The 27480-nt window shown below is 37.6% G+C and overlaps 1 protein-coding gene across 5 annotated transcripts; it reads right to left on the reverse strand.

Annotated features, from left to right (window-relative positions):
- Positions 1 to 3849: 3849 nt before the first annotated feature.
- Positions 3850 to 27084, reverse strand: GKAP1 (G kinase anchoring protein 1). Of its 5 annotated transcripts, none has more exons than XM_080362352.1 (12): positions 27033 to 27084; positions 20385 to 20648; positions 18102 to 18245; positions 14981 to 15058; positions 13275 to 13398; positions 12208 to 12230; positions 11356 to 11508; positions 10877 to 10978; positions 9634 to 9697; positions 7399 to 7469; positions 6356 to 6433; positions 3850 to 4557 (listed from the first exon to the last, which is right to left on the reverse strand). In XM_080362352.1, the coding sequence occupies exons 2-12, from the start codon at positions 20595 to 20597 to the stop codon at positions 4510 to 4512; spliced, it is 1098 nt and encodes a 365-aa protein (XP_080218478.1). In that variant the 5' UTR covers positions 20598 to 20648; positions 27033 to 27084; the 3' UTR covers positions 3850 to 4509. The 5 variants fall into 5 exon arrangements, with proteins under 5 accessions (XP_080218478.1, XP_080218479.1, XP_080218481.1 ...); XM_080362353.1 differs by lacking the exon at positions 27033 to 27084 and adding an exon at positions 26814 to 26825; XM_080362355.1 differs by lacking the exon at positions 27033 to 27084 and adding an exon at positions 26494 to 26588.
- Positions 27085 to 27480: the final 396 nt, after the last annotated feature.

Below are 27480 nucleotides of genomic sequence, written 5' to 3' on the forward strand. Positions count from 1 at the left end.
AGATAGTTGAGAATACAGCTTCCAATGCATGGAAATGAAAATGATACAGCAAAGAATTTTGAGTTCTTAACCCACCTTAGGCTGATGGAGATTTAAACACTTCTTTCTTTCCTCTTGACTTTTCTTTCCCTTGTCCTTCCACCTGTGCCTTTATTTCCTCTTCCTATAACTGTCTGTGCAACTTCTCTTAATCAGTTTCTCAGCCTAAAGGGTACAATTACTAGAGAGAGCAGGTTAATTTTTATGCCACTCCATTTTCCTCACCTGTGACTCTAGTATTTATATGAGGGAAGAGTATAGACTTTTGTATGACCTTAAATAATATTCTAGATGCTGTTTCCCATTCCTGATATTTACCAGGACAAAGGTTAAGACTTTTGTTTTAGACACAGTTAAAGGGATTAAATTAAAAAAAAGCTGCACGCTAAAGTGTAGACAGCCATTATCTCCTGCTGCAGATACTGTGCTCACTGAGCAGATACTGTGCCTGGAGTACAGCAAACAGCAACGTCTTCTTAGATCTGAACTAGATGGCAACATCCCCGTCAGTTCATCAGTAATTCTAATAAATTAAATGTCGTCACCTCATTTTCAGTGGAGTTGGCTTTACTCTTTGGAGGATAATAAAGATATTAATAGAAGTAGCGTTAGACGGGAACAGCACCTTGAGCTTCTGAACTGTGACTGCTAGTTCTTAGCTAGAACCGCACACTGAGAAGTCTAGAAAAATCACTTTTATACTGATCTGCTAACCCGTCTTTTCCAATTGTACTCTACTGCTTAAGCCCTATTCTTACTTATTTTTGTTGGTTTGATTTACAACAACCATATTTAAAGTTTGTAGTTGTATTTAGTCATATCCATCCCAGCAATTATTTTTCTCCAGCTCCACTGTGCGTGTACCCTGTGTTTTGCTCTTTCCAACAGCCTTTTTGTCTCCTTAGCCTGTTGTGTGGAGCTTTTTGTTTCTTTAGGCAAAGACACCTCAGCTCCCCTCATTTCAGATTTTTTTTTTCCCCAAAATTCATTAGTATTCCTAATTTCAGCGTGGGAAACTTATATCTGTATTATTCCTTTAGCAACCCACTTTAAAGGTACTACAGAAACTCTGCAGTCTAACTACTTTCTAATGTTGAGTAAATAGGAACTTTATTTCTCTATTCTGGCTGTCTCATCTCACCTTTGGTTATGAGATTGTAATGATTGTTTTTTTCAATGAAAAAAAAAGTTTATTGTGTTGTTAGATATGCAATTTCCAGCTTATTTCAAAACAACTAGGACAGATACAGAATACTGCTGAAGATTTGTAAGGGAAATCAGAGGAATGAAAAAACTGGCTACTGCAAAGTTACTTACACTCACAGTCTAAAATGACTCATTGTGCGAAAGTAATAGCAAGACAATTGCTGAATTTTCAGAAGTAAGCACACTGGGAATATCCCTCCTGAAACAGGCTGCAACAGTTATTAAAAAAAGCTTTGTCTTTATGAACATTCAGTTAGTACAAATGTAAAAGGAAATAGATATGAGAAAATACAATTTAATTTTTTTTTCCAAGAGTCATACAAAAATTTACAAGAGCAACATAGTGGAGAACACATCAGCTGATGGAAGAATTTCTCTGTAACTTATACTGGATGGGCTAATACACCAAATGGTGAACAGGGAAAGGAGTTGTGTTGAAGAATGAGAACTGTATTCAGCACTGCCAAAATTAGAAAAGTGTGCCTATTTCTTTAGCACTTAAAATCAATAAGTTTTTATGAAGACAATAATATGTACTTTTAGAATATAACCTCTGTTGCATTTAAATATAATTCCTTCTGTTGTTAATCAGTAAGCATTATATAAGCAAATTTTCATTTATGTCAAACTCAATAGCACAAGAAACAACACAGTTCTACAGTGGTGGGGGGCAGCTTTTACTGACAGTCCCGAAGGAAAACAAAACAAAACAACTCTATGTCAAATAGGGACCAATGGGCAAATTAAAACTTAGAGGAAGACAAATTTATAGAATAACAGGTAATCAATCTTTTGGATTTTGGCTTCTGAAGCAATAGAAGTTTGAATTATTCTACATACCTTTTAGCAATTTAATGACACCTTTAAACAGACTGATTAGATTTTGAGAAGATGTATTTTCTGGATTTCCATATCCAAAAGTTGTTACAAATACAAACATGTTGGAAGTCACATTTTAAAGTTATAGGCACCACTTATTTGATAAAAAGTCTTGGTCTCACTCTGGTAAATATTTCCTGTGGGGCAGCAGACAATGAAAAAAAAAAACATTCCACCTCTGCAAATAAAGGGGTTTTAGTTTGAATATGACTAGTAAAAGGCAGATTACGTTGTTCCACCCAGCAGTGTTTTATCTGTTAGGATATGATACTACAGTTAAGCGTGATTACAGGGTTCACAGTTTTGAAAAGTGGTGTTGGTCACATCCTGAGGATGTAGCATTTGAAAATCATTTTCAAAGAGGTGGCCAGACCAAAAAAAAAGGTAGGACAAACGAATCAGTGAAGCTATTATGAAATTAGAATAATTATGGACTATTAGCTACACTGTCTAATTTCTCAGAAAAGTCTTGTTCCACTGTCAGCATCTTCATGGTACTAGTTTTCAGAAGTCTCTACTAACTGTAAGAGCTTTACAAATTCTTCATACCATTATTGATAGACTCTTGTCCCACTTCCTGCTTCTGCCTCTCAGTGAAGTACTGTCTTCACGTATATTTTGCTTTGGAAATTACTTAGTGCTACAGTGTGTTAAAAAAAGGACTCAGTTAAAAGTCCTCTGGTTTTAGATCTACAGGTGTTTTGCTTTGTTTCCTCCTTAGTCTCTTCTGTGGCTCTTTCCCTCCAATTTCTATGTTCTCTGCTGATTTGCCAGATAACTGAGAGATTTTGGGTGTCTAGTCAGCCACGTTCTACTTGTACTTCTGTAATGCTCCACATCAACAGCTATCCCAAAATATGTGAGATCCTAGGATTTAATACTACATTTAGCACTGCACAAACAATTCTGCAGTTTTATAGCTGTACTGCATTCACTGACAGCACAGGACAAAAAATGTTTGAGCATTGTCTCTCAGCACAAGAGGAATTATTACTAGGTAAGCTTTGAAGAATGACACAGGACACTTCAAAGCTGACAGGCAGGAAAGCTCTTTTTACGTGGTAGTTCTACATGTTAGCTTCTACATTTTGCAGCTGAAACCGATCTAGGTATGAAATGGACACAGATCCTAGAATCACAGAATGGTTTGGGTCACAAGGGACCTTTCAAAGATCAAGTCCTGCCTATGGGCAGGGATGTCTTTCCCTAGTCAGGCTGCTTAAAGCACCATCCAGCTTGATTTAGAACACTTCCAGGGATGGGGCATCCACAGCTTCTCTGGGCAGTCTGTTCCAGTGCCTTGCCACCCTCATCATAAAAAATTTCTTCCTTATGTCCAACCTAAATCTGCCCATTTTCAGTTTGAAACCCTTGCCCCCTCATCCCATCACTACAGGTCTTGGTAAGAAGTCTCTCTTTCTTAGATGCTCCCTTTGTATGCCAAAAGGCCTCACTAAGGTCTCCCTGGAGCCTTCTGCACGATGAACAAGCCCAACTCTCTCAACCTGTCCTCACAGCAGAAGTGTTCCAGCCCTCTGATCATCTTGGTGGCCTCCTCTGAATCCTCTCCAACAGGTCCATGTCTTTCATGAGCTGAGGGCTCTAGAGCTGAATATAGGACTCCAGGTGGGCTCTCACCGGAGCAGTGAGACGTGCTGGCCACTCTCCTTTTGATGCAGCCCAAGATATGATTTGCCTTTTGGGCTGCAAATGCACATTGCTGGCTCATGTCCAGCTTTTCATCTACCAGTATTGCCAAGTCCATCTCAGCAGAGCTACTGTCAACCCGTTCATCCCCCAGCCTGTATTGATAGGAGGGATTGCCCCAACCCATGTGCAGGACCTTGCACTTGGCCTTGTTGAACTTCATGATGTCCTATACAGGGAGCAGAAATAATGACTGTTGATTTTTTTTCTTTTCTTTTCTTTCCTTTTTTTTTTTTTTTTTAACAGATCTGGATTCGGCAACAGCAAGATGCTTTTGCATGAGCTGTCTCATTTTCAGTTTTGACTTGCTGAAACTTTGACAATTTGCATCCTAATACATTTGGATCTTCATAGTCACAAAACGAAGTTGTCTTAGTTGAAAAATTCTGTGAAAGCAAGAATTCAAACAGAGAAATGGAAGAGTAAATTTTATTGAATGATGAAAATCTAATGGCATTACAGTTAGTTTCAGCTCTGCTGGAATATTAGGGTTGTTTTTTTTTTTCTGTAGCAGAAAGTGCAACAAATCAATGATTCAGACTGTTAAACAAACTAGTAATTGTTAATTTCTCTTCAAAAACTGCATAGTTGAGCAGTTGTGCAACAAATATATAAACTTCTGCAAAACCCTGAAGAATGACTTGACTTTTTTTGCTTTGAATCTGGTGGCAGAGGAGATCAGCCGCACTGGTCAGATTCTGAGGGCCTTTTCCCTTTTTTCCCACTCTGTAAGAATTAAAACAAATGTTTAGTTAATATACTTGACATGACATTTAACTATCAAGAAAGAAAAACTCAGGAGTTCAGTTGCATACTTTTGTTAAATTATACAATTATTATGGGATGCAAACTTGTCTCAACACAAAATACTGTTATATAAATTAAAACAGTCAAGGCACTTATACATAACCGAGACGTTAAGGTCTAGGGATGAAACCACACTCATTTATTGCCGTTGTTGTTGGTTTTAGTTTGTTTCTTTGTTGTTAACCCACAGATTTGGGTTACTTTTTTCTGAAAGGCTTTCTTCTACTTCAAAGCAGTAGTCCATAAAATAGTGGGTTTCATGTTATCAAAGATAATGCCACAAGAAGTAGTAATATACGAAGGGTTGTCCTGGTCAGCCTGCAAGATTACAGGACAGAATAATAAAAGCAGAAAAAACAATCCCTGCAAGGCAGATGAGACACGTGTCCCAAGATAAAACACACACACACACAACACCAGTTTAAAAACGTGAAAAGATGAAAGCATATTAGATTTGGGCGTGGGAGGAGGAGGTCTGGAGGAAAAGAGCAACAGAATAGGCAGTTTCGCAGTAATTCCTAAGCATACAACAAAGATAATATTTTGTAATTTTTGTACTATTATTCTTTTAATCCTGTTAATTACAAATAACCACCAGATAAATTTATCTTATTCGAAAATTTATATTTACAGAGAAGAATACTCAACATTAGCAAAGGCATGAATGGGAGGGGAAAACAGCCTGAAGTTGTTAAGTCAGAACAATGGTGTGAGTGACTCAATTTGACAAGAGATTTACTTTAGTTTCAATTAGTGGTATGAGCACTCAGCTTGTCTGTAAGGGACTCAACAAGCATATGTATTCGTCAACTGCTGCAAGATAATTTTAAGAAAAAACTTGCTCACTTTCAGTAAAGTGACAAGGGGAAAAAGACAAGAGGAAAAGATGAGGTTACATACAGAACCCCATGTAATGCTAGCCAAAGAATTTGATGTAAGCAGGAACGATTGTTGCTTCAGAAACCTAATTATGGCTTCACAAAATTACAGTATTCCAACGCAAACAATGTGTTTCAACTTGAAATAGGACAGCTTGCCAAAGACTACATGGCTATCTTAGAAGTTTCCATTATATACAACACGCTCTTTTTGTAACCTATGCAAAAGGTCACAGTTCAATCAACCAAACAAAAACCCCACCAAAAACAAACAACAGCCCCAAAATTTGTCAAGTCATGCACAAGTACATATCCTTATTCACAAATACTGTCACTCTGGAAAAAAAAAAAGTCTGAATGTTAAGCAGGATACTAATTACGCAAAAGTTAACTGAAATTACTAATGTGAGTTGCATTAGCAGCCAAGTTAACAAAACAGCATATGCACAGTCAGCAAGACACTGATCTTATCACTTATATTTCAACACAGCTTGTGAATTTCCTATAATGATTTGGCTGGAGACAGAACTCAGATACAGAATCGAAGAAACAGCGTGGCAAAAGTGCTATGAAGTCTACATTTAGTCCAGTTACCCGCTGAAACCAACTTGTTGCTTCAAGTATGTTTGTTGATTAGCACACTTCGAGAAGTTTTGAAGTACAAAACAAGTGGCAGACTTCAAGTTTCAAAGACTGTTAGTTTTGCTACTTCCCCCCCCCCCCCAAGTGCTAATTTTTTTTACCTGGAAAAATTAGAGCTAATAGGTCAGTTCAGAGCACATCACCTCATGATGCTCTCAGCTACATCAAGAACAGTTAAACTTACAGAAAAGAACTACCTGGTATTTTGTTAATTCTGCCTGCAGTAGTTTCACTTTGGATCTTTCTTGCTCTAATGCAGCATGAAGTACAGTTACCTAAAAACATACAGAATACGGATTTATAAAATATCCTTTACATCTGTAAATTTGTTAAAGTCAAAGTTGATCTCCATTAGTATTGTGTTGGACAGACAAGGTAATAGAGTTCCAGAGTGGCTACCATTATCATTGTGCAAGAACTGAGAGTACAAGTAAAATATTCTTTAATGACTTTTATTTCCCAAGCAACACTTACTGGTTTACCTGTATAATGATAAACTACGAAGTTAGAATCTCTTCGACTTTTGGACTCTGCGTTAACTTATTCCATAAAACGCTTTACTAATATAGTATTATGCAACACAGGCAAGCTTATTACATCACCCTCAGAAAATAGTACTGTGTTATAGGTAAGAGATTTCGACAAGTCAAGGGCTTAGAAGAGTCACTGCAGACCAAAAACTAAGCATAGAAGTCTTGAATGCTCTCTGCTGCGCAGTGAGTTGCCAGCTGACATGTCTTAAGTAATTTATAGCTCACTTGTGTTTGTAAGCTTGAGATTAGAAAACAAACAAACACACACGCACGCAACAAACAATAAACAAGCCCCCAAAACCAAAACCCAAACTAAAAACAAACAAAAAGAAACCAAAAACCCACAAACCGCAACACATTAAAAAAACCCTCATCCAGTAAAGGAGGATCATCTCGAGCACCTTTCTGAGCATTCTAGCTGGGTTTACCAGAGAATGATAATCCTAAGGTGCTATTCAGGGCAAACTTATTTCAAGTATGCTGAGGTCTGCTGTCTTTAGCAAAACAGTTCTAAGTGAGTTACACTGGAGATTTACCTAATCAGTGTTCTCTGACACTCTTAGTTCAGAGCTAAGGATTACATGTAACATTTTTTTCTTCCAACAAGTTTTGTTTCAGATTCCTCCCTCCCCACCTTTATCACTGCCTCAAATAAATAGCATATTTGAAATAGCTGTGAAAGTTTACATTTAGAAATCTTTGCTTACCTGTACAGTCAGTTCATTCTTTATAATTTGAGATTCTTCAACCTGTAGGAGTATTTCTGCTTTATCTTTCACTACAGAGAAACAAAGATAGAGCATGAGGATCCTTCTAGATTTACAGGTCTTCATCTGCAGTAGCACTTTGACATCACTTCACTGTTTTGTAACCTCTAAATATTGCTGTCCTCACTAAAAGAACAGTAGATGTTGTAAATCAAAATCGGCTATTAGCTACCAGTGCCATTAGTAATAGCCTGAAAAGATCTGGAGATTAAACCTCACCTTTGCACTACTTAACCCACAGTTAACCCTATAAACAGCATGGAGTTTAGAGATATCCATTGTGAACAAAGTCCATCAAAAAACTGAATATTGTCAATGGATGAAGATTTTGGGATCGTAAGTTTTATATACAAGCTCAGTCATAGCTTTGGAAACTTCTGTTTACTCAAATATGGAGACCTTAATAGTGGTTTGGGTTGGAACAGACCTTAAAGATCATCTAGTTCCAACCTCTCTGGCATGGGCAAGGACAACTTCCACTAGACCAGGCTGCTCAAAGCCCCATCCAGCCTGGCCTTGAACACTTTCAGTGATGGGACATGCACAGCTTCTCTGGGCAGCCTCTTCCAGTGCCTCACCATGGTGAAGAATTTCTTCCTTATTTCTAATCTAAATCTACTCTGTTTTGGTTTAAAGCCATTGTCCCTTGTCCTATCACTACATGCCCTTGCAAAAATCCCCTTCCAGCTTTCTTGTAGGTCCCCTTTAGATACTGAAAGGCCACAATAAGGTCTCCCCAGAGCCTGCTCTTCTCCAGGCCGAACAACTCCAGCTCTGTCAGCCTGTCTTCATAGGAGAGGTGTTCCAACCCTCTGATCATTTTCATGGCTCTCCTCTGGTCAGGTCAATGTCATTCTTGTGTTGGGGATCTCAGAGCTGGACATGGCACTGCAGATGGGACCTCACCACAACAGAGCAGAGGTGCAAAATCACCTCCCTTGACCTCCTGGTCACGCTACTTTTGGTGCAGCCCAGGACAGGGTTGGCTTTCTGCGCTGCAAGTGCACGTTGCTGGGTCATGTTGAGCTTCTCATCAACCAGCAGATGTCTGAAATATTTCGCCAGCATATGTGAAATATATGTGGATAACTTAAAATTCTCAATAAGAACAAACTAAGTTTTTTCAAGGCTCAAATCTGCCATAAACTTTCTTCTCCCTAAAATACCAAATACTCAGTCTGTAGAAAACCACAAAATTGTTCATTTTATAGTATGTTACTATTCCACAAACAAGGAAGAAACCTTCAGAACTTCACCTCTTTCCTCTCAAGGTGAAAATATTTCATCTTGGCTCAGACGATGACCCAAAGTAATAAAGTTCAAAGTTATATTTTTGCAGTGATCAGTCATATTATGAATGGTTGAACTAGCTTAGACATAATTTTTGTAAACATATATAAAACAAAAAAAGACCTTTTTTTAGCTGAAAATTGATTCCAGAGAAGAAACTACATTCAAGAGCTAAATTAAGAAAATGAAAAGCAAAGGCAATTTTGTGACAAAATCAGTGTGGCTAGCATCATAGACTCAACTTCATCAAGCAAGATTAGGAATATTAAAGTATAACTACACATAACAAGTATAAAGATGAGAGGATATTTACATCTATATGAGTGTATTTTTTTTCCCACAAACTTTGATAACAAAATCTGAATCCTAAAAAACTTTTAATACTGTAATAACGGAAGAAAATTATGATACAGTAGCACATATAATCCTGTGGTTTAGCTATCCTTATTCATTGTGTGGCAAAAGAATTGCTTAGGTGTAGAATGATGTTTCCAACAGTTCAAAGCAGAACTTGCAAAGATGCAAGCACTGTAAAGTTTCCTCAAGTGTGTCTAAAGAGAGATTATGATGAGATCAGTTCAGAAGAGGTAGTTGTAACTAGCAAAAGAAAGACAAACTCAAAGTATCATTCTGCCTAAAACATAACTGAATGGTTTATATTCCAAAGAAACTCAACACACAACTGATTATTTGATTATATAATAACAGACATGCAGTACTGTGTGGTCCAGCAAATTCAGTAGTTCACTGGAGTTGCTGACAATTAATAGCTTCTTAGCTCTTTATAGATGTCAGTGAGTCAAATTATTTTTTTAAAAGGTGGTTTAAAAGTTCCTCCCATGTTTTAAAAAGAACATTTAAGTTCCTGGTAAAACTCTTACTTACTTTCACCTTCTTGCATCATCTTCAAAAGCTGTGCATTTCTTGCTTTTACTTCTTTATACTTTGCCTGTATTAGAGATTGAATTATTACATGTACTGAGAAAGTATCTATAAACTAAGGATGACGTAAAGTCAGACTTAGTTTAAAATGATCACTTCTGCAGATAATCTAACCATAGAATCATTTATGTTGGAAAAGTCCTTTAAGATCGTGTATGTTTTAATTAAACCATAGCCAAATTAAGGAATACACAACAGGAGAAGCAGATTAATAACTGAGAGTTGAGGGGGAAAAAAAAAGGCAAGCACATGGTTTAGAGCAAGTTAGAAAGTTATGTCAGTGCATTTATAGTGCAGGAACAACCATTCAGGTCTGCCATTCTGATGCCTGTTCCATCAAGGGCTTTGTGGTTTCTCCCCTGAAAAATTACAATTATAATGCACTTTCTAGATACCAAGATAATATAAATAGTTTGCCAAATTACTTGGCAAGTAGGACAAGACCCCACTGCTCTACAGATTATTTTATTCAACAGTTATTGTTATTACATTAGTTTCTTTCCTTTTCAAATCTTTACTACTCAAGAACCCATTTTTGCTGTTTTTTCCAATCTGTCTGATATCACCACACTTTCTTCATCAGTTAGTCTGTTCCTTAATTGGCCACCAGTGTCAGTTCTAGCCAAGTATCTTAGCTGTAAACTTATTTTTCCTGTCACAAGTCTCTTCATAGTTTGCTCTTATAGGCGTTTGAAAAATGTTTAATGTTAGGCATATGAAAAAATCCCAACAATATATGGTTCTTAAATACAGAAAAGATGAGTAGAATTTAAATAAAAAACAAACAGGCTGGAAAAGACCCAAGAAAATCCAACTTTCTGCTCAAAGCAGAGCTAATTTCCAAGGCAGATCAGATTGCTCAAGATCTTGCCTAGTCTTAGATTACATATTTATTTTTTTGACCATGAAAACAGCAATACTAGAAAACAAGCAGTGACTGATAAGCTAAATATGATGTTATTTATGGATGCTTTGTCTTGATTATTTGGATTATTTTTAGATGCTTAACTTACCAAAAAAGACCACTTCATGTGGCACTGAAGAAATAATTTGCTCTGTGAATATGTAATCTGTGACCAATCCAAAGCATCTCCACAGATTGCTCACATTTTAATAAACACTTTGTTTCAAATGTATAGTAATGTTAAATTTTGTCTACTATTTGAAGGTATTATCAGCTACCTACCTCCCACTGAGTTATTATATTTTTCAGTTCCTCAATTTCTGCATCTTTCTTTTCAAGCTCAAGCTTTAGTTGTTCTGTTTTTCCGTCTTTCAAAACACTCTCCTGTAAGCAAGAAAACAAATTCTGAATAATTTAGTCATGTGAACTCAATTATTGGGAAAAGCAATGTATATGTTAGAGGTTTTTTTTCATCAAAACTAAAGAGGTGTATGTGAATAGATACCAAAAGGACAAGAAACTCAGTAATAAATATTGCCATTTTCTGCAGAGCGAAAGTTATTTGAATCACAAATGTTTCATGTTAAAAAAATAAATAATTTAAATACCTCTTCAGATAGATAAAACTATTACAGTGTTGTGTCTTTTTTAATTCTTTATCATGCTTTTAATTTGTGCTTTCTACTCAGGTGCTCCCTTCCGATCACTGAACAAGCTTCATTAGGCAAACTTCACTTCAGAATGTCTGCTGTTCTACATGCCTGGTTGTGTTCATGAGATGTGCAGTTATCTGTTTCACCGCCATCAGTGACATGGACTCTCCTTTTCTCTCTTTCAAGTGCTCTGTGAACATCACCTTCCAGCCTGTTGAAAAATCCTCCATCATGCAATGAAGACTGGGAAGAGTTCAGGTCCTGTCAAAAAATAAATTCTGTAACATGTCTTCCTTTACATGTAAGGTAATATTGAGCTAGAAAACAACATGTTTAAAAAAAATGGCTTAAGTTATGGAAAAGCATTACATCTAGATATTGTTTTATGTTGTACATCCTGATAATACTGTGACTTCCACCTACAGAATATGGTACCAGTTGAAGAGCCTAGAAATTAATCAACAGTTAACATTAGCCGATGATGCGATTACACAAAAGCATTAAGGTGGAATTTAATAGTCTTACACTATGACTACACTAATATATGTTTTATTTCACTGTTAATTATTCTCCCTTCTAGGAGTTTTAATATTTGGGGACTGCATAGTAGCATTGCACTACTTTCTTACATAATTTGCTTCTCTTTTTTGTACTAAAATTTTTATTTCCTAACATGCTTTTAAATTTGCAAGTTGCATCAAAGACTATCTGAAAACTAAAGAAGCAAGAGGTAGTTCTAAGAAAACCAACGCTGACTTCTCAGTATACAAGAACTGTAGACATACATGTCTATTAAATCGGCACCTCTAAAAATTCTCCAAATGGAAATCAGTTTTATAATGAATACATAATTGATTGTCACTACAGAAAGTGCCAAAATAATTACCTTCTAAACAGAAAAGTTTTGTTTGTTTTGGTTTTTGTTTGTTTTTAAAATAAACTAGTTTGAATAAGACTTACCTCATGTTTTTTAGCAAAGTTATCTGAAAAGAACAGAAAAAATATCATGTCAGTAAGTTACTCAAATATTGTACAGTCAGCTACTGAAACGACAGAAAAGTTTGTGTGTGGAAATCCATTGGAGTTCAACATGGACTCTCCTCTCGAAGTCACAATTAAAAAAAAGTCATTACTAATGCATCAGAAGCCAAGATTATAAACTGTTTTACATCAATCTCTGTATTTGCATCTTCACCCAGATCGTTCAGACTACCTAACCAAAAGCAGCATCCCATATTTGTTTGAGTCAGTGAAAGTGGAAGGCAATGTCTTTTGTAAAGACACTTAAAGCATTTGTTGGTTTGTTTCTTTTTAAGTCTGTTTAGGCTTTTATAGCACAAATCTCACTGTATACCTGAATGCCTTCCATGACTTCCAGATTGCTCTGCTTTCAATCTTTTTCCTGTATTCCGATTATTTGGAAATAATGTGTTTAATAAATTGTGTAGATTTAGATTAAAACATCCATAAAAGAAAACCTTAGAAAACAAATTACTTTCTTCCTAACATCTACCTTGATTTCTTCACTAAAATTCAGAATCTCTGCTCTGCAGACACAGATGAAGGAATTTTAAACATAAATAATGCCTATAATGAGTATATATATTTCAATATTTACTCATCTTAATAAAAGTATCATGAAGGAAGGCAAACAATGACTTGCTGTTACCTAGGAAACACAGAAACTCAGCTGCCTAAGGAGTGCAAACACAGTAAAACAAAAAAAATCCACTTAGATTAAAAAAAAAATTCACATTAAGAGTGTTTGAGTCCACCATCCACCCCAGGGATACCACACGGAATTAAGTCTTCCTGAAACTCTTCTTTTTTCCCTGCTAATCTAACTAGCCCTTTATTACATAATGAACACTTAAGCTTTTAGACTTGGTAGGACACACTAACTGCCACTCATGTAGTGTTTGTTTAAACACAGTATTAATGAACAGAGACAGAAGAGCATTTTGCTGTTAGCACACACACTATGAAAATTCAGAATAGAACAGCTCATATGGTATGATAAGGCATACCTATATTACTGTCTGACTGAAAGTCTTTCAGAGACACAGTGAGAGGTTTGTCTTTTCCTTGCTGGTTCTTTTTCTTATGCACAGTCTTTGACTGAGATGAAGTATTTTCAACATTTTCACATTCCTAGAAGAATAAAGTCCCACTGGTATAATTTTCTTCAATACCCAAATATTTTTTCCTGAAGCTTTACAAAGAAAAGAAAAAAGGTGATAATATACTAAAGGAGGTTTTAGCCTGAAGAGCAATTTGCAGGCTTCAGGATCGTTTAAAGAGTGCAAGACGTATCAACAACTAAGCATCAATTCTGTTCTGTGAAGCAGAGCATTGCTCTTCACTAAGCAGCGAATGAACTATTATATCAGCCTAATATTTCCTCAGTCACCTACATCAAACTCATAAACTGAGAATATATGCTAGTCAAGTGCAGGAAAGCAGAGTGCTATGCAATGCAGGTTAGTATTTTCTTTACAAAACAGAGGTCTACTGTGCCTTCTTTTTATTCTCAAAATATGCTTACTCATACAGTAAAAGTCAAACAGCTATTAGTGTGCAGCAATGCTCTACCAAATGACCTTACTTCTGTCGAAACCAGACAGCCTGGTACACGATAGCCCTTTGAACCAAAGTCCCACCACCCCACACATATACATGAACATTCTCTGCAAATGATTGATGTCCCAGTTGTTAAAAATAATCCTAAATACTAATTCATTCCATATTTTAATAAATATCTAAAATACTCTTAAATGTAAAATCATCTTGAGAAAAAAAAAGTTATACAGGAAGTAACAATGGAAACGGAGTGCTTTTCTTTCCATAGAAACACAGTTTGTTCACTGTACTCATGTATTATGTATTTTGAATATATAGTATATACTTTAAATTATTCAGAGGTAATTTTCAAAAAGTCTAAAAAAGATGCTATGTCACTATGCCTAAAGATTGTCTTCCCTTTAAAAAAAAAACTTATAGTAAGTAAAAAATTTATAGTACTCTCCTCAAAAAAATGAAGTAATTTACAGAGATATTTGAACAAAAGCACACATGCAATTTTTATTTCTTTATGATGCATAATTGCATTTAAGTTTAAAAATGTTCAGAACATTTCACTGGCTCCTGATTTATTGTAAATAAGAAGCAACTTCCTGTTAGAAATAAAAATTTCATCTTAGCATACTTTTTCAGAACAATTCTTCAGTGTACCATAAGAATCACTCAGAAAACAGCTGCCTGACCAGCTAAGAAAACGTACACACATTAATAGAACTAAAATATTTACAACACTCAAAACAGAGAAAAGATGCTAGCAAAAATGCAAATAATTATACCATAACTAACACTTCAAGGCCTAAGGACAAGTCAGTGCTTTGATTCTCTTACTCTTAACCTATGTTGGATTTTCTTCTGAGGAAGGTCAGGATCTCCTGTACTCAAAAAATTTCAATGCGTTTACATGCCAAAAGAATGAAAAATTTAAACTATTTTTCTGCCTCTACAGGCCAATTAAAAAAACCCACCAAAACACTTAATAATATTATAAATAGATTCTTTCCTATTCATTATTTCTCTGAACTCTTAAGCATCTGAACAGTGGAAGCAAACAATTTACATGAAGAAAATTTTACTTCTAGGAGGTTTTTGCCCTTTTTTAAATTCAAACCTCAAACTTGTACAGCTTTTACATTAGGATGAATCCTGCAAATACCTTTTTGTGCTCTTCATATTCCAGTTTGCTTAGCAGTAATGCTTTTTCAAGATCAGCTTCAAACATTTCAGAGGTCAGCTGAAGAAACAGAATTCACATACTTCATGTGATTAGGTTGTTCACAAAAAAATAAAAGCAGACAAAACTAAGACCACACTAAAATTTCAGCTTCAATACATGTATCACTACAATTGCCAAGAAGCTAAGTTGCACTGATGTGACACATGGCATTATTAACAGCTAATATAGTTTTTTGTACCTTAAGTAGTAAAATATCTTGCTTCAGGAAACTTTGTGATGGATGTAAGCATACAGTAAATCAAGCACATCTTTGTGTAATACAGTTACCATCTTGATAATTTGTTTACATGAGATTTCTTTAAAGTAATTTTATTTTTAGTCTGAAAAATGAAAACCAGAGGATGTTGAAGGATGAAAATGGTCACTGTATACTACCACCACCCATACATTGCATAGAAAAGAACAGGTTAAGAGCACTTCCATTTTTTTTTCTTCAACAGAGAGCTTCCAGATGTTTTCTCTGTCATTTCTGAGAAAAGGAAGTGTGTAAGTCTTCTTGGAAGATGCAGAGAAAATTTGAAGCTTTCTAGGTGTGAGCTATTAAGAACTAGGAACAATACAACAGGAATGAAGGCTGTGATCTCTCTTTTTTACTTTGTTATAGGCAAATAGGTGAGTGCAGACAAGTCCAGCTCCTGCTGCACAGAATGTCAAAGGATTTAATTGAGAAGACCAGTACCAGCAACAGTTCAATGGAGCCAAAATAAAGAGATTTACCTAGAGAATATATATGCTATAGTCAAATCAGACAGTGGGTAATGTAAATGTATGAACAGTGAATAACCTAAGTTACTGTTTACAGCAAAGTTAACCAAAATTAAGTTGTTCTGAAACTCTGTTCCTTTGAGGTCTAGTGTCTTAAGGAATCACTACAACGCTGCCAAATGCAAACCTTATTCTTAATCACAGCTCTCTCATTTTCATGCCCTTAAATGAAATATTGATTAATACAAATAATTATGTAACCATCATTTTCTTGTTCTTTGAATTTCAAATTGAGATTCTTTTCATTCATTCCAGAACAAACTGCAATAGCTGTTACAGTGAATAATGACTTAAGTGGTCTGACTGTACTTTGCTCAAGCTGAGCCGTGTGATGTACACTACCTTTTTTGTCTATAGGAACTATATATTCTGAAAAAAATCTTACAAGTTCTTATATGCCTTACATATGCCTAAAAGTGATTATATGGTGTAAATGCACACACATTCTTCCTAATTGTTTAGCAATTCATATGATCAGTCTCACACAAGAGAAAACCAAAGGGCAGCTTCTAGTTCTCACAACAGTAAACCAGCCCTATTTGAGCGGTTATTTGAAACACAGTAAAATAGCGCTCTCAGCACAAATTGCTACACGATTGGACACAGACTTGGCTGTACTGTCATCCCTAGCTCCGTGTTTGGTTTGTGGTTCAACCTTAGCATCATCTGGCAGCACTGTGCCTCACTGGCAAGGTTTTTGTGGCGGGTGGGTGGGGAGATGCCGTGGATCCTCCAAAGGGCAGAGCACAGTAACTGCTCTAGAGTTATGTTTAAAATAAAAGAATCCCAAGGTAACTTCACAGAATATATGTCAATGAGATTGAAATTAATAAGAATTGTTTACAACTGAGGTTTTTTTTGTCTGGCCATTTCACCATCCAGCAAGTAGACCATAAAATTATTTTTTACCTGAAATAATCACTTCATGCCACATAGAATATAAAAATCCTGACCTGTAAGTAGTGAACAAAGGAAATCTGTACCTTTAAAAGATAATTCTGAATTTAATTAGCTCTGGAAATTTTCAAGAAGATTACTAGGTCATTACTCCACTGCTAGGACAACCATCTAGAAGCCTGCAAAGTTAAGAACTTGTCTATACTCTGTTTAAAGAGGCACCTATACCAAAGCCTAAGCAACATACAAAGTAATCAAGGATAGAATCCAAATGTCAGTCTTTTGTCAATATGGCTTTCTGTATCATGTCTTAATGAGAACAAGAAGCAGTTCAATACCATCTTTTTTGGTGAGACGTAAGTAGAAAATTTATCTGTAAAAACACCTTAACTCCAGTTGGGGTCACTTATTAGCAATTTGCCTTGAAAAAGTTTGTGCAAAGTTACCCTGAAGTGCATCTTCAAGTGTGAGACAGCCAAAACTACCATCCACAGTGAATGAGTGCATAGCAGATAATTATTTTATTTAAAGGGAATTTAGAAATAGAGTGCCAAAATATTTCTTTAAGCACCATCTGAAAAAATGCACTAGAACTACTTCTTTCTTTGTCCATCTATGATATTTTGGCCTAAATAGTTGAAGTAAGGCAAACAATTCAGCAAATTCATATAACACCATGCCATTACAAAGACAGCAAACTATCGTATTTGTTCAAGGTGAAGATTGTTTTACTGGTTTGGATTGAGTGCATTTTGCTGTGTAAATTCTGTTTGTGGTAGCTTTGGTGAAAATACTACACAAGCAGTCAGCTTTATCTTCAAGTGTTCTTCAAGTGTTAATGAACCCTACTAACAATATTATTACCAAAAAGATGTTCTAACATTAAAAACGGGAGGTTCTTATGCTATAGGACTACCCTACTGTGCTGAAGGACAGTCAGCACTCAGAGTTCAAGTGTTCTTTGTTACCTAGAAATGAACTAGTTATTTCATGCCTAACAGAACTTGCCAAGCCTGGTTTACTATGGAACCGTACTGTATATCCATATATTGCTCTACCAAAACATCCCCAGCTTTGCTCCCATCACAGGATTTCACCATCCTTCCATGGTAGTACTTCTACTTGTTATTCAAATGATATAAATTCCTCTTAACCATACTACAGTATTCACAGTTCAGCTATGAGGTGTGCAAACAGCAGCCTGTGCTGACTCTATATCTAACAAAGGACAGGACCTGAATTTCCACTGAAATCTTTCCTTCTACAGGGCAGTATTTTGTTCCTTCCTTTTCAGCCATCTCTGTTTATCCATGAAGCTTAACTTTATGGAGTAACATATTTCAGGAAAGCCAAAGACAGTAAATACAGTAAGCTGTACTTGCTCATCTCTTTGTCTCCACTCCTGCCAGTTTTCTTCCTGAGAGTCCTTCTGCATTGCAGTGTGCAGTTTTTGTTCACTCTGAGATAGGCAGCATCCATATGAGGATTTCTGAGGAATCTTTTTAAAAGCAAGGTTTCTGAGCTGAAAAACAGTTATTGTTAACATTAATGACAATGTTGACAAGTATACAGGAACAGTTTTAATGGACTAAAAAAGGCATTGAGATACATGTGCAAATAGACATGCATGTGCTTTACCTTACTCTGTTGTTTGGGATATGCTTTTGTTTAATCATTCACAGTACACACAATAGTGTAAAATGATGGAAAAGTGTAAACCAGAGACAGCACAGCCACATAACAATAAAACAATGAAAAAAATAAATAGATGATGCCAGCTGAAAATACTTTCAACAAATCTTAATAAATAAATGTGTCTGAGAGATTTCATGCTAGATCAGATATTATAGTGTGCTCACACCTGACCCAAATTAAATACAGTGCCAAAGAAACGGCGGTATACACAGATTTGGCATCAGCAAACAGACACACTAGATGTTCAGGTAGAAAAACGTAGACAGCCCTTACAGTTTGTCAACAATCTAAAGGTGTTCACATCTTAAGAAGCTGCAATAACAATTATTTTTAATTATTCCACCATATGGATACAACAGTACCATCTTAAAAATACCTTACATAATTATAAAACTTGATAGTGAACAAATAATCTGCAAATTCAGCAGCTCAAACACATTCATTGCTCAGGCTTCAACATTAACAGTGTGATCCTTACTTAGACTGAAAATAAAGGCACCAATACAATCTACCACAAACTTATGAGACAGGAATTTCCTTAACATAAAGGATCCTGGAAGGGAGAAAGAAGCTACTATCAGATGAAAGTTGAAACAAACAGAAACAAAGTACACAACCAGTGTTCTCTTTAATGTGTGTTTATCAAGTGTCATGACCCCTTCTTAAAATGACAGCCCACTTTAGCTTAAAGTTACTTAAGTTCCTTCAGAACTGTTTTCTTTTCTCTCCAAACTGCCTTTTGCTTCGCTACTGTCTCTCCTGCTGTTCACACCAGCACTACAACCGCTGCTTCCATCTCCAGATTACAGTGCTGGCAAAAATACTGGTGCAGACCATCCTGATTTGTAATTTCAGTGGAGCATAGACACTGACATCATACCTGCTGGGCTGCTGAAAATGAGTCAGCCCTTACTTGCCTCTCTGCCATCACAAGTATAATTTCCATGCAAATGAATTTCTGTAGAGTAGTGCATATACATACACACAATTATTTTGACGACATCAAAACTTTTGATGGTTTTAAGGCAGGCATCAAGAAATAACAGGGTAAGCTTGCTGAAAACTTAATTTACAATATAAAAAGAACAGCATCAAAGCTGAAAAAAAAACCAGCATTACTGCAACTACTAAAATTTCAAAAATTTGAATAGATGCTAAAAGAAAAAAAAATACGGGTTTTGGGGTTTTGTGTGTTTCACATACTAAATTTGATAAGAGGTGCATAGGTACAGTTTCAGGCAGAAAGATTATCTCAGATCAGTTGTCAAACACAGCAATCTAGATTCCACTTCCCAGAACCTTGGAACAATTCTTTCAGTCTAACTTCTTAATTTCCATTTCATCTGAGGTTTAAGAATCCCAATGTCAGAAAGTCACCACTGTTCTTCATCCTGCCCTCTGGTTCACAGGAAAAAAAAAAAAAAGGCTCTGGATTTAACAGATTAAGGGTCTGGAATAATGCATAAATCTAAAAATTACAATTTAGGAAACTATATGTTAAAGTTCTTAAGACAAAACAAGTAGGTCTAACCATCTCTTAAAAAGAAAAAAAGCCTTGAAAGCACGTTTGAATTTTAACATGCTACTGTCCGAGCAGGCAACTAGAGCTGACTACCTATGAACCTCTGAGAACAAGATGATTCCTATCAATGACTTTTTACAAATGTCATGCCCTTCATCAGAAAAGTAATCGTTCAAGTAGTGCTGGCAAAAAATAAAACCTAGCAATTTATTGTCATTAAAAATGTTCAACTTGTATAGTAGAGAGTACCCTACTTTTATATAAAGAATTCTTAATAAAGCAAAGAACAAAAAAAAAAAAAGGTAATTTCTGACTAGGTAGCATTTGTTTCATAAAAACAAAACAAACAAAACAAAACAATGACTCGACAGGAACAACAAAAATTATTTACCAGATAACACCAGATAACACCCTTATCCAATACTGAAAATATAATCCCTTTACCTCATTTGCCTCACTCTGCTGCTGTTCTTTCTTTTTTCTCCTTTTATTTCTTTTTTTCTCATTTGCAGATGATCTTCTTCCTGAAGCCTGAGATTTACTGGCACCTCGGCCACTTCTTCCTTTTCCAGGCTCCGAATCAGAATCACTTTCAACTTGTAGTAAAGCGAAACGAGATGCAGTAGTGGGAACCGAGCTGATTACAGTAGATGCCATTGCCACATCTGAAATTCTACTGAGCTGGCTTCTTTTTAGTTATTAGGTTTCCTAGGAAAGTAGCACAGAAATAATAACGAAAACAGTGGTAGACCAAATAATCAATAATTCACCTCTCTTAGCTAAAAGATTAGTAAACACCACCACAAATGCAAACTCAGTAGTATTTCTTTATATTTTTACTAAGTTGTATTATCTTAAGTATTCAAACAAGAACTACCAAAGGAAATAATAATCTATAAAACAAGCATTATTTTAAGCTAATACTTTTGTTCCTGAGAGATTATGTTTGATGAAAAAAACTAGTAGAAGGCTCTGAAAGAAGATGGCCTTCATGATCTGCAGGGGAAAAAGGAAAGAAAGAATAAGAAACATATAGGAATAATATAGGGCTCCAAAACTGTTTCAGATGCTATCCTCACAAATTCATGGTTTGAAAACAAGTAGATATTATGCATATGCAGGCTTCAGTTTTGGGTAAGCAGCCATATTTCCTATTTTACAAGTGGTATCATTTCGTTCCCAAGACACGGGAGAACAATCAGTATTTGCCTCCTCAAGAAGGCAAACCCACCACTGTGGCTCTTCCTGTTCTCAAACATTAGGCTCACCTGTTCCCACAGCACAACACAGAAGATGTGCTGGGGGGAGGCAGAAATGGGAAACACACACCTTCCATTGCCCCCTGTAGCTAGAACTGATATGTATATCCCCGTGAAATCACTCCAAAGTACAAATAATTTATCTAGTGTAAAAGTTAAATTTTGTCATAAGAATACGTGGCTAATTTCAGTGTGTCCATGCAAAGTTTAGTGAATTAAGAGAGGATTGAAAGTGAAGTTATTCCATTGGTGATTATACATTTCAGGGAAGACGTCTAGCTATGTTCATACACTGTGACAGAGAGGTGTAGTGAAATAATACATACTTTTTGAAACTGCTGTTTGAAAGAAATCCTTACAGTTTCGCAAATGTGAACAGAAGAAGTTGAATGTCTGCCTAGATGTTCTACAAACATGTTGCTTGTTAAATACGATTACAGAAGAGCATGAGGATCTACAGAAATTTCAAGAGACTGTTGTAATTAAATTCCAGACTTTCTCAAGGACAGACCTGTACAGGTGCTCTAAAGATGCTCAGACACATCAACACCAAACTGCTATGGTAAATGGTCACCATTGTGACCATTACCCAAAAGAATTATTAAAAAGGAGTATTACATTTTGTTTCTCAGAGGTGAAAGAGAATGAGCAAGTAAGCTACCACTGTCCTTCAAGTTTACCAAAGACAAAGGTTACAGTGAACAGCATTCTTCTCATACAAAAGTTACCCTACTCTGTTTCTCTCAAAAAAGGAAAATGAAGCTGATCCTATGAAGCTGGTTGTATCCTGAGAATAAAACAAACTGGACATCAAATTGTGAATCTACTTGATGCTTATGTTCAGACTCTAATTAGACCACAACAATGGATCTAAAAATACTCACATTAGTCACATCTAAAACACCATAAGTAATTAGAACTTGTTAACTTCTTTAAATGATTAAATAACAGGGTTAAGTTTGGATTTTCCTGGGTTTGTGGTATGTTTTTAAATGTTTTTTAATACTCAGTAACTATAGTTACCCTACTTAGGAGCTTAGTTACAGCAGAGAGATGTTGTGCTCTTACTGCCTGAACATGCAGTAAGTTGAAATCTGAAACTCAGAGGAAAGATTAATCTTCAGAGAACAGCACCAAAGGTAAGTGCGCACTCGCACTATAACATGAACTTATAAAACTAGATGGTGCTCTTGGCACTACACGAGACTACAACACTGGAAGTTTGTAAACTCTCTACAGTATTTGGCTTTTGAAAAAAATAGTGCACTACAGGATGACTCTAATCAGTCAAAAGCTTGGAATTTCTAGTCTCTATCTACTTACTGTGATGTATTTGGGTTTTTATACACCCAATTTCCTAACACAGTCAGCTGCTAATGGTGACAAATACTCCTTTTACCCATACAATTTAAAAACATTTCATGTTTTCAAGCTCCAGTGGTAGCAGCTAGATTCTTTGGCAACGGAGTTGAAGAGAAAATGTCAAGGGACAATTAGTAGTTCCTTTAGAACAGAGATAAAGATGAAAAGAGGTTGGACTCAGCCATAACAGCTAAATCTCTACAATGTTATGAAATATGGCTGCAAACTCCCCTCTCTCTTTTCAACAAATACAACAAAAATACAACAGGTATACTTTTGCTGACTACAGTTGACAAGCAATACAGTGCCCAACTGACAAGCTATTAAGCAAGTACTACCCACAGAATTCTGCTGTTGTAATTCACTGAAATATTTCAATAACAAGACGAAATTTATTTACAGAAGTTTATTCCTGAATTACATTTGTTTCAACAAAACAGAAAAATTGATAGTAATGGGCTTGTAGAGGAAATTGCAAACACATGAGATTATTATTTTTCCAATTAAGTCTGGAAGAGCTGTTAACATTGCTAACTCAGTTAGTTGGACATTCAATACAGCTATTTATACTACAGCAGCATCTCATTATCCCACTTCTGCAACACTTAAAAAGACGGATGCAGTGATTCACTAAGGCCTACCACCATGTCATGCTTCACATTTTAATGCCACATCTACAATTCTGACAGATAAATTTTACCAAGTACCTAATATTTCTTTTCCAAGATTTGACTCCCCTCCCCATAGGAAACCAATGGGCTGATTTCAAAAGCTTTCAGCAAAGCATAAATGCTTGTCACCCCTTTTACAAGATTTTTCCCCCCTTTAATAGAATTATAAAATTTATAAAATTAAAGCATTAACATTCTTGAGCTTGAGGCTATGCTCAAAGAGGCTTTTTGATGATACACAAAAAAGCATTCAAATACCACAGAGTGTTACGTAATTCCACAGATCAAACTAGGATCTGAAAAATCATTTCAATGTTTACAGTGGCTGCAAGAGCTTGGCAGTCTGCAAAATGTTAGGTATGCATAAGAGTCAGCTGGCCAAAGTGCATCTAAACGCAAGACAATTCCTTTCCTTATGATATGGAGTACAGTGAAAATCTCCAAGAGGAGCAAAAGAAAGCAGAGTGTGCTTGTGACATCTACGCAACTCATTAATACATCAAGCCTGCAAGTTAAAAAAAGCCCAACAAACAAACATCAATACTTGAAGCTGTTTCCATGTGTCACGCATTAGTCTTCTGAAAAGACTTTCTCTAATATACCTAGCCCTTCGTTTTTCTGTTGATAAAAAGATCACTGACTAGATGATCTTTCGAGGTCCCTTCCAATCCCTAACATTCTGTGATTCTGTGATAATGGATTTCGAAGCTGCAACATCACTATGGCATCAAAACACAGGTGGCAGCAACAAATGAGCCCGTTTCAAAATCTTCTGCTTTGCAAATCTCTAGCAGACAGCGTTCAACTGTCTCTGCAATCTGTTTCAAACTATAAAGTTCATGAGAAGAGCTCCTGCAGCCAAAATGACATATTATTCAGACTATCAACAACATAAGATAAGCACGATACACCATACAATTTCCAGGCAACATAAAAGCATTTGTTACAGCTCACAAGTAGTATTATTTTTTGGTCCTCTACTCATTCTTAGGTCATACCCTTCTATAAATCATGTCGGCCTACATGAACAGATTATTTTGGAATTTGATTGGTCCCATTTATGAAACATGTACCATATTACTTTAGCGTGCCTGATACAGTGATCTGTAAGCACAAAATGCTTCCTCTGCCTTAAGTTCTTGCTAAAAAATGAGACATATTTAGAAAGTTGAATTGTGATGTGACTGAAGAGAAACGGTATCTTTTTAACTTCAGTTCCCTGAAGTGTAGTAAGTGTATTTTGAACCATAAGATCTGCCCATGCCCTGAAGAGCTTCAATCTCATTTTAAACATGATGTAACAAAGACTGCAGTAATAAAAGTAACACACTCATCTGGTATCACCAGAACTTGAAATCCCTTTTGTATCAGCTATATACATTTACCCACATGTTGCAGGCGAAATAGCGTTTGAAACACTTGAGTTTTAAAAGCCCTACTGTAAACTGTCCAAATACGTATACTAAGAAGAGTTTAGCATGCATCCACAAGCTTGTTTTGTTTGAGCATCAGCAGCTCCCTGTCCTGTGTGCAGCTTTGCACATGTGCATGGCTGACCACCGAACCTGCAAGTGTTCACACACCTCTAAGAAGTGAGCGGTACCCACATTAGAATGTCCAGTCTGATGCCAGCAGTACATCTTTAAGTATCTGTGAAATAACCACGTAGCTTCAAATACTATTTCAAGGAAAACATCCAGAGGAGCCCAAAAATATAACTAATTTCCTACCTAGCAACTCTCATCAACAAATAAACCACTAATAAAGATACAAATATTAGAAAACTTTTTAAATAGTGTATTGTCATCCTAGAGCTTCTTCCCACCTAGAATCTATTTGTTCCTATCACTAAAATACATGTTTATGATAAACTACAATCAATATATGTTCTTTGCAAACACCTGAAGTATTGACTGATTCAGTACTTGCTTGTAAAACTGAAATAACACTAAGATACACGTTTACAAATAAAGGAACATGTCAATTCCCTTCTGGCACTGATCAACCTTCACATTTCTGCAAGTTACAAAATGATCTTTGCCTGTTTACACATTTAGCACAGCAAGCTCAGTCTATTTTTCCTTACCAGTGCAAATACAGAAGTTTTGCACAGGAGGTCCTCCCACTTGGACAAGCTCTCACCACCTAAATTGCTTTTAGTTTATGCGATCTGATCAAAAGCTATAAAAGTGCATTAAACTGCTCCAAACCATTATAATTACTTAAAGTCACCAGCCTGTCAATGAGCTTCACAAGTAACTTTACAGCCAAAAAAAAAAAACACCGCAAACCAAACCACCAGCCTGGTTCAGAAATCTGCTTGAGATTTGCAGCATTGGCATACAGGGCAGCAATAAAACCAGGACAGGTAAGGGGCCTTGCACAGTTGGAAAGGGGAATATGATGCATTTACTGCTGTGCTTTGGGAAAAAAAAAAAAAAAAAAAATCATCAACGTTCTTGAGGAAGAACGTTTTTTAAAACATGTTTTAAACTCGGGATTAAAAGGTAAAAGCAACCAGGCAAGTCTGACTTCAGTTTGAGCACAAAATGCTGATTGACAGTGTGACCACCTTACTTTTCTTGCCCTTATTCCCACCTCTTCCCTCTCCTCCAAAAAAAAGTTAAAGGACATGAGTTAAGTTTTAAAGTTTTAAAGTTAGGAACTCTATCTAACAAACTCTGAAACTCCACACTCACACAGTATCACAGTATGTTTGGGATTGGAAGGGACCTCAAAAGATCTTCTAGTCCAATCCCCCTGCTGGAGCAGGAACGCCTAGGTGAGGTCGCACAGGAACATGTCCAGGCGGGTTTTGAATGTCTCCAGAGAAGGAGACTCCACAACCCCCCTGGGCAGCCTGTTCCAGTGCTCTGGCACCCTCACTGAGAAGAAGTTTTTTCTCAGATTTAAGTGGAACCTCTTGTGTTCCAGCTTGATCCCATTACCCCTTGTCCTATCATTGTTTGCCACCGAGAAGAGCCTGGCTCCATCCTCGTGGCACTCACCCTTTATATATTTATAAACATTAATAGGGTCACCCCTCAGTATCTTCTCCAAACTAAAGAGACCCAGCTCCCTCAGCCTTTCCTCATAAGGGAGGTGCTCCACTCCCTTCATCATCTTTGTTGCCCTACTTGCAACAGTAAATTGTTGCACTCAATTTACTGTGTGCGACTAAGGCAATAAAAAATATTAGCATTCCCAGATACCAATACATATCAGTATCCTTTAGACACTAACACACATTAGTAACCTTACACGACCAGCCAACCAGTGATGAGTAAACACTGTGTCCCAATTCCGCTCTGGCTTCCCGCTGCTCCCGGCATTCTGTGGGACAGCGAGCCCGCCCCGCGCCGCGACTTAAAGTTCGGGGAGAAGCGCCCGCACTCCTGCGTCCGGCACACACGCGCCCCGTCACGCGCGGGGCCGCGCAGCCTGGTACGTTCCCGCGCGGGAGGCGGGAGCGGGCGGCGGCTCCGCGCACGCGCCAGGGGCGCGTGGGAGGAGGCGCGAAGTTACCGCGGGACAGCCCGGCCCCGCGCCCCGCCCGCCGCGGCCGGACGACGGGCGCTCACCCCCGCCCGCCAACCGCCCCGCCACCCGCAGTCACGACGGCTCCCGCGGCCGGGGGCGCCGCTCTCCCGCCGGCGCCCGGTGAGGCCCACTCGGAAGGGGCTGCTGGGAGGCTGACGCCCACACCTCCCCCGCCGCCACAGGCCCGCGGGCAGCGCAGGGTACGGCACGGCAAGGGGAAGCAAGCGGGCAGCGGCGGGCGCCCCCCACGGGACACTCACTCCGGTCGCGGCGGCAGGCGGAGCAGAGCGGCCGCGCCGCTGCCCCGGGGCGGGCGGTTGGACCGGCGGCTGGGCCGTGGGCGGGGCGGGCGCTGTCGCCGCAGCCGCAGCGTCTCTGTCCCTCGCCCGCTGGTTGGCTGGGCCGTGTCAGGGCGGTGTTAGTGACGGCTCCCGGCAGCGCCGGCCCGTACGGGCTCCCGCCGGGGTCAAACGGCGCCAGGACGCGGGGCGGCCGCGCGGCCGGGCTCGAGCCGCCTCGCCTCAGCCCAGTGGTGCGGGCCTTGCGAAGCGGGGACAGGGACAGGGGAGCCGGCAGGTTGGGACTTGAGGGACACGACAGGAAAGACAATGACAGAGAAACCGAGCACGGACCCCTTTGGTCCCTGCAAGCCCAGATGGGCATTTTTTGAAGTGGTGCCCTGCGAGTAGTTTTTGTTACGAAATACTT

This window comes from Nesoenas mayeri (genome assembly GCF_963082525.1).
Source record: "Nesoenas mayeri genome assembly, chromosome: Z".
Taxonomy (NCBI): Eukaryota; Metazoa; Chordata; class Aves; order Columbiformes; family Columbidae; genus Nesoenas; species Nesoenas mayeri.

What these genes read in the sequence shown, in the direction of transcription:
- GKAP1 (XM_080362352.1), bottom strand. Translation starts at nt 20,597, where the DNA reads ATGGCATCTACTGTAATCAGCTCGGTTCCCACTACTGCATCTCGTTTC. An exon ending in ATATAATAACTCAGTGGGAG is followed by an intron (nt 9,698 to 10,876) that starts GTAGGTAGCTGA and finishes TCTCTAATACAG; the next exon opens with GCAAAGTATAAAGAAGTAAA. An exon ending in GATGATGCAAGAAGGTGAAA is followed by an intron (nt 7,470 to 9,633) that starts GTAAGTAAGAGT and finishes GTTTCTCTGTAG; the next exon opens with TGAAAGATAAAGCAGAAATA.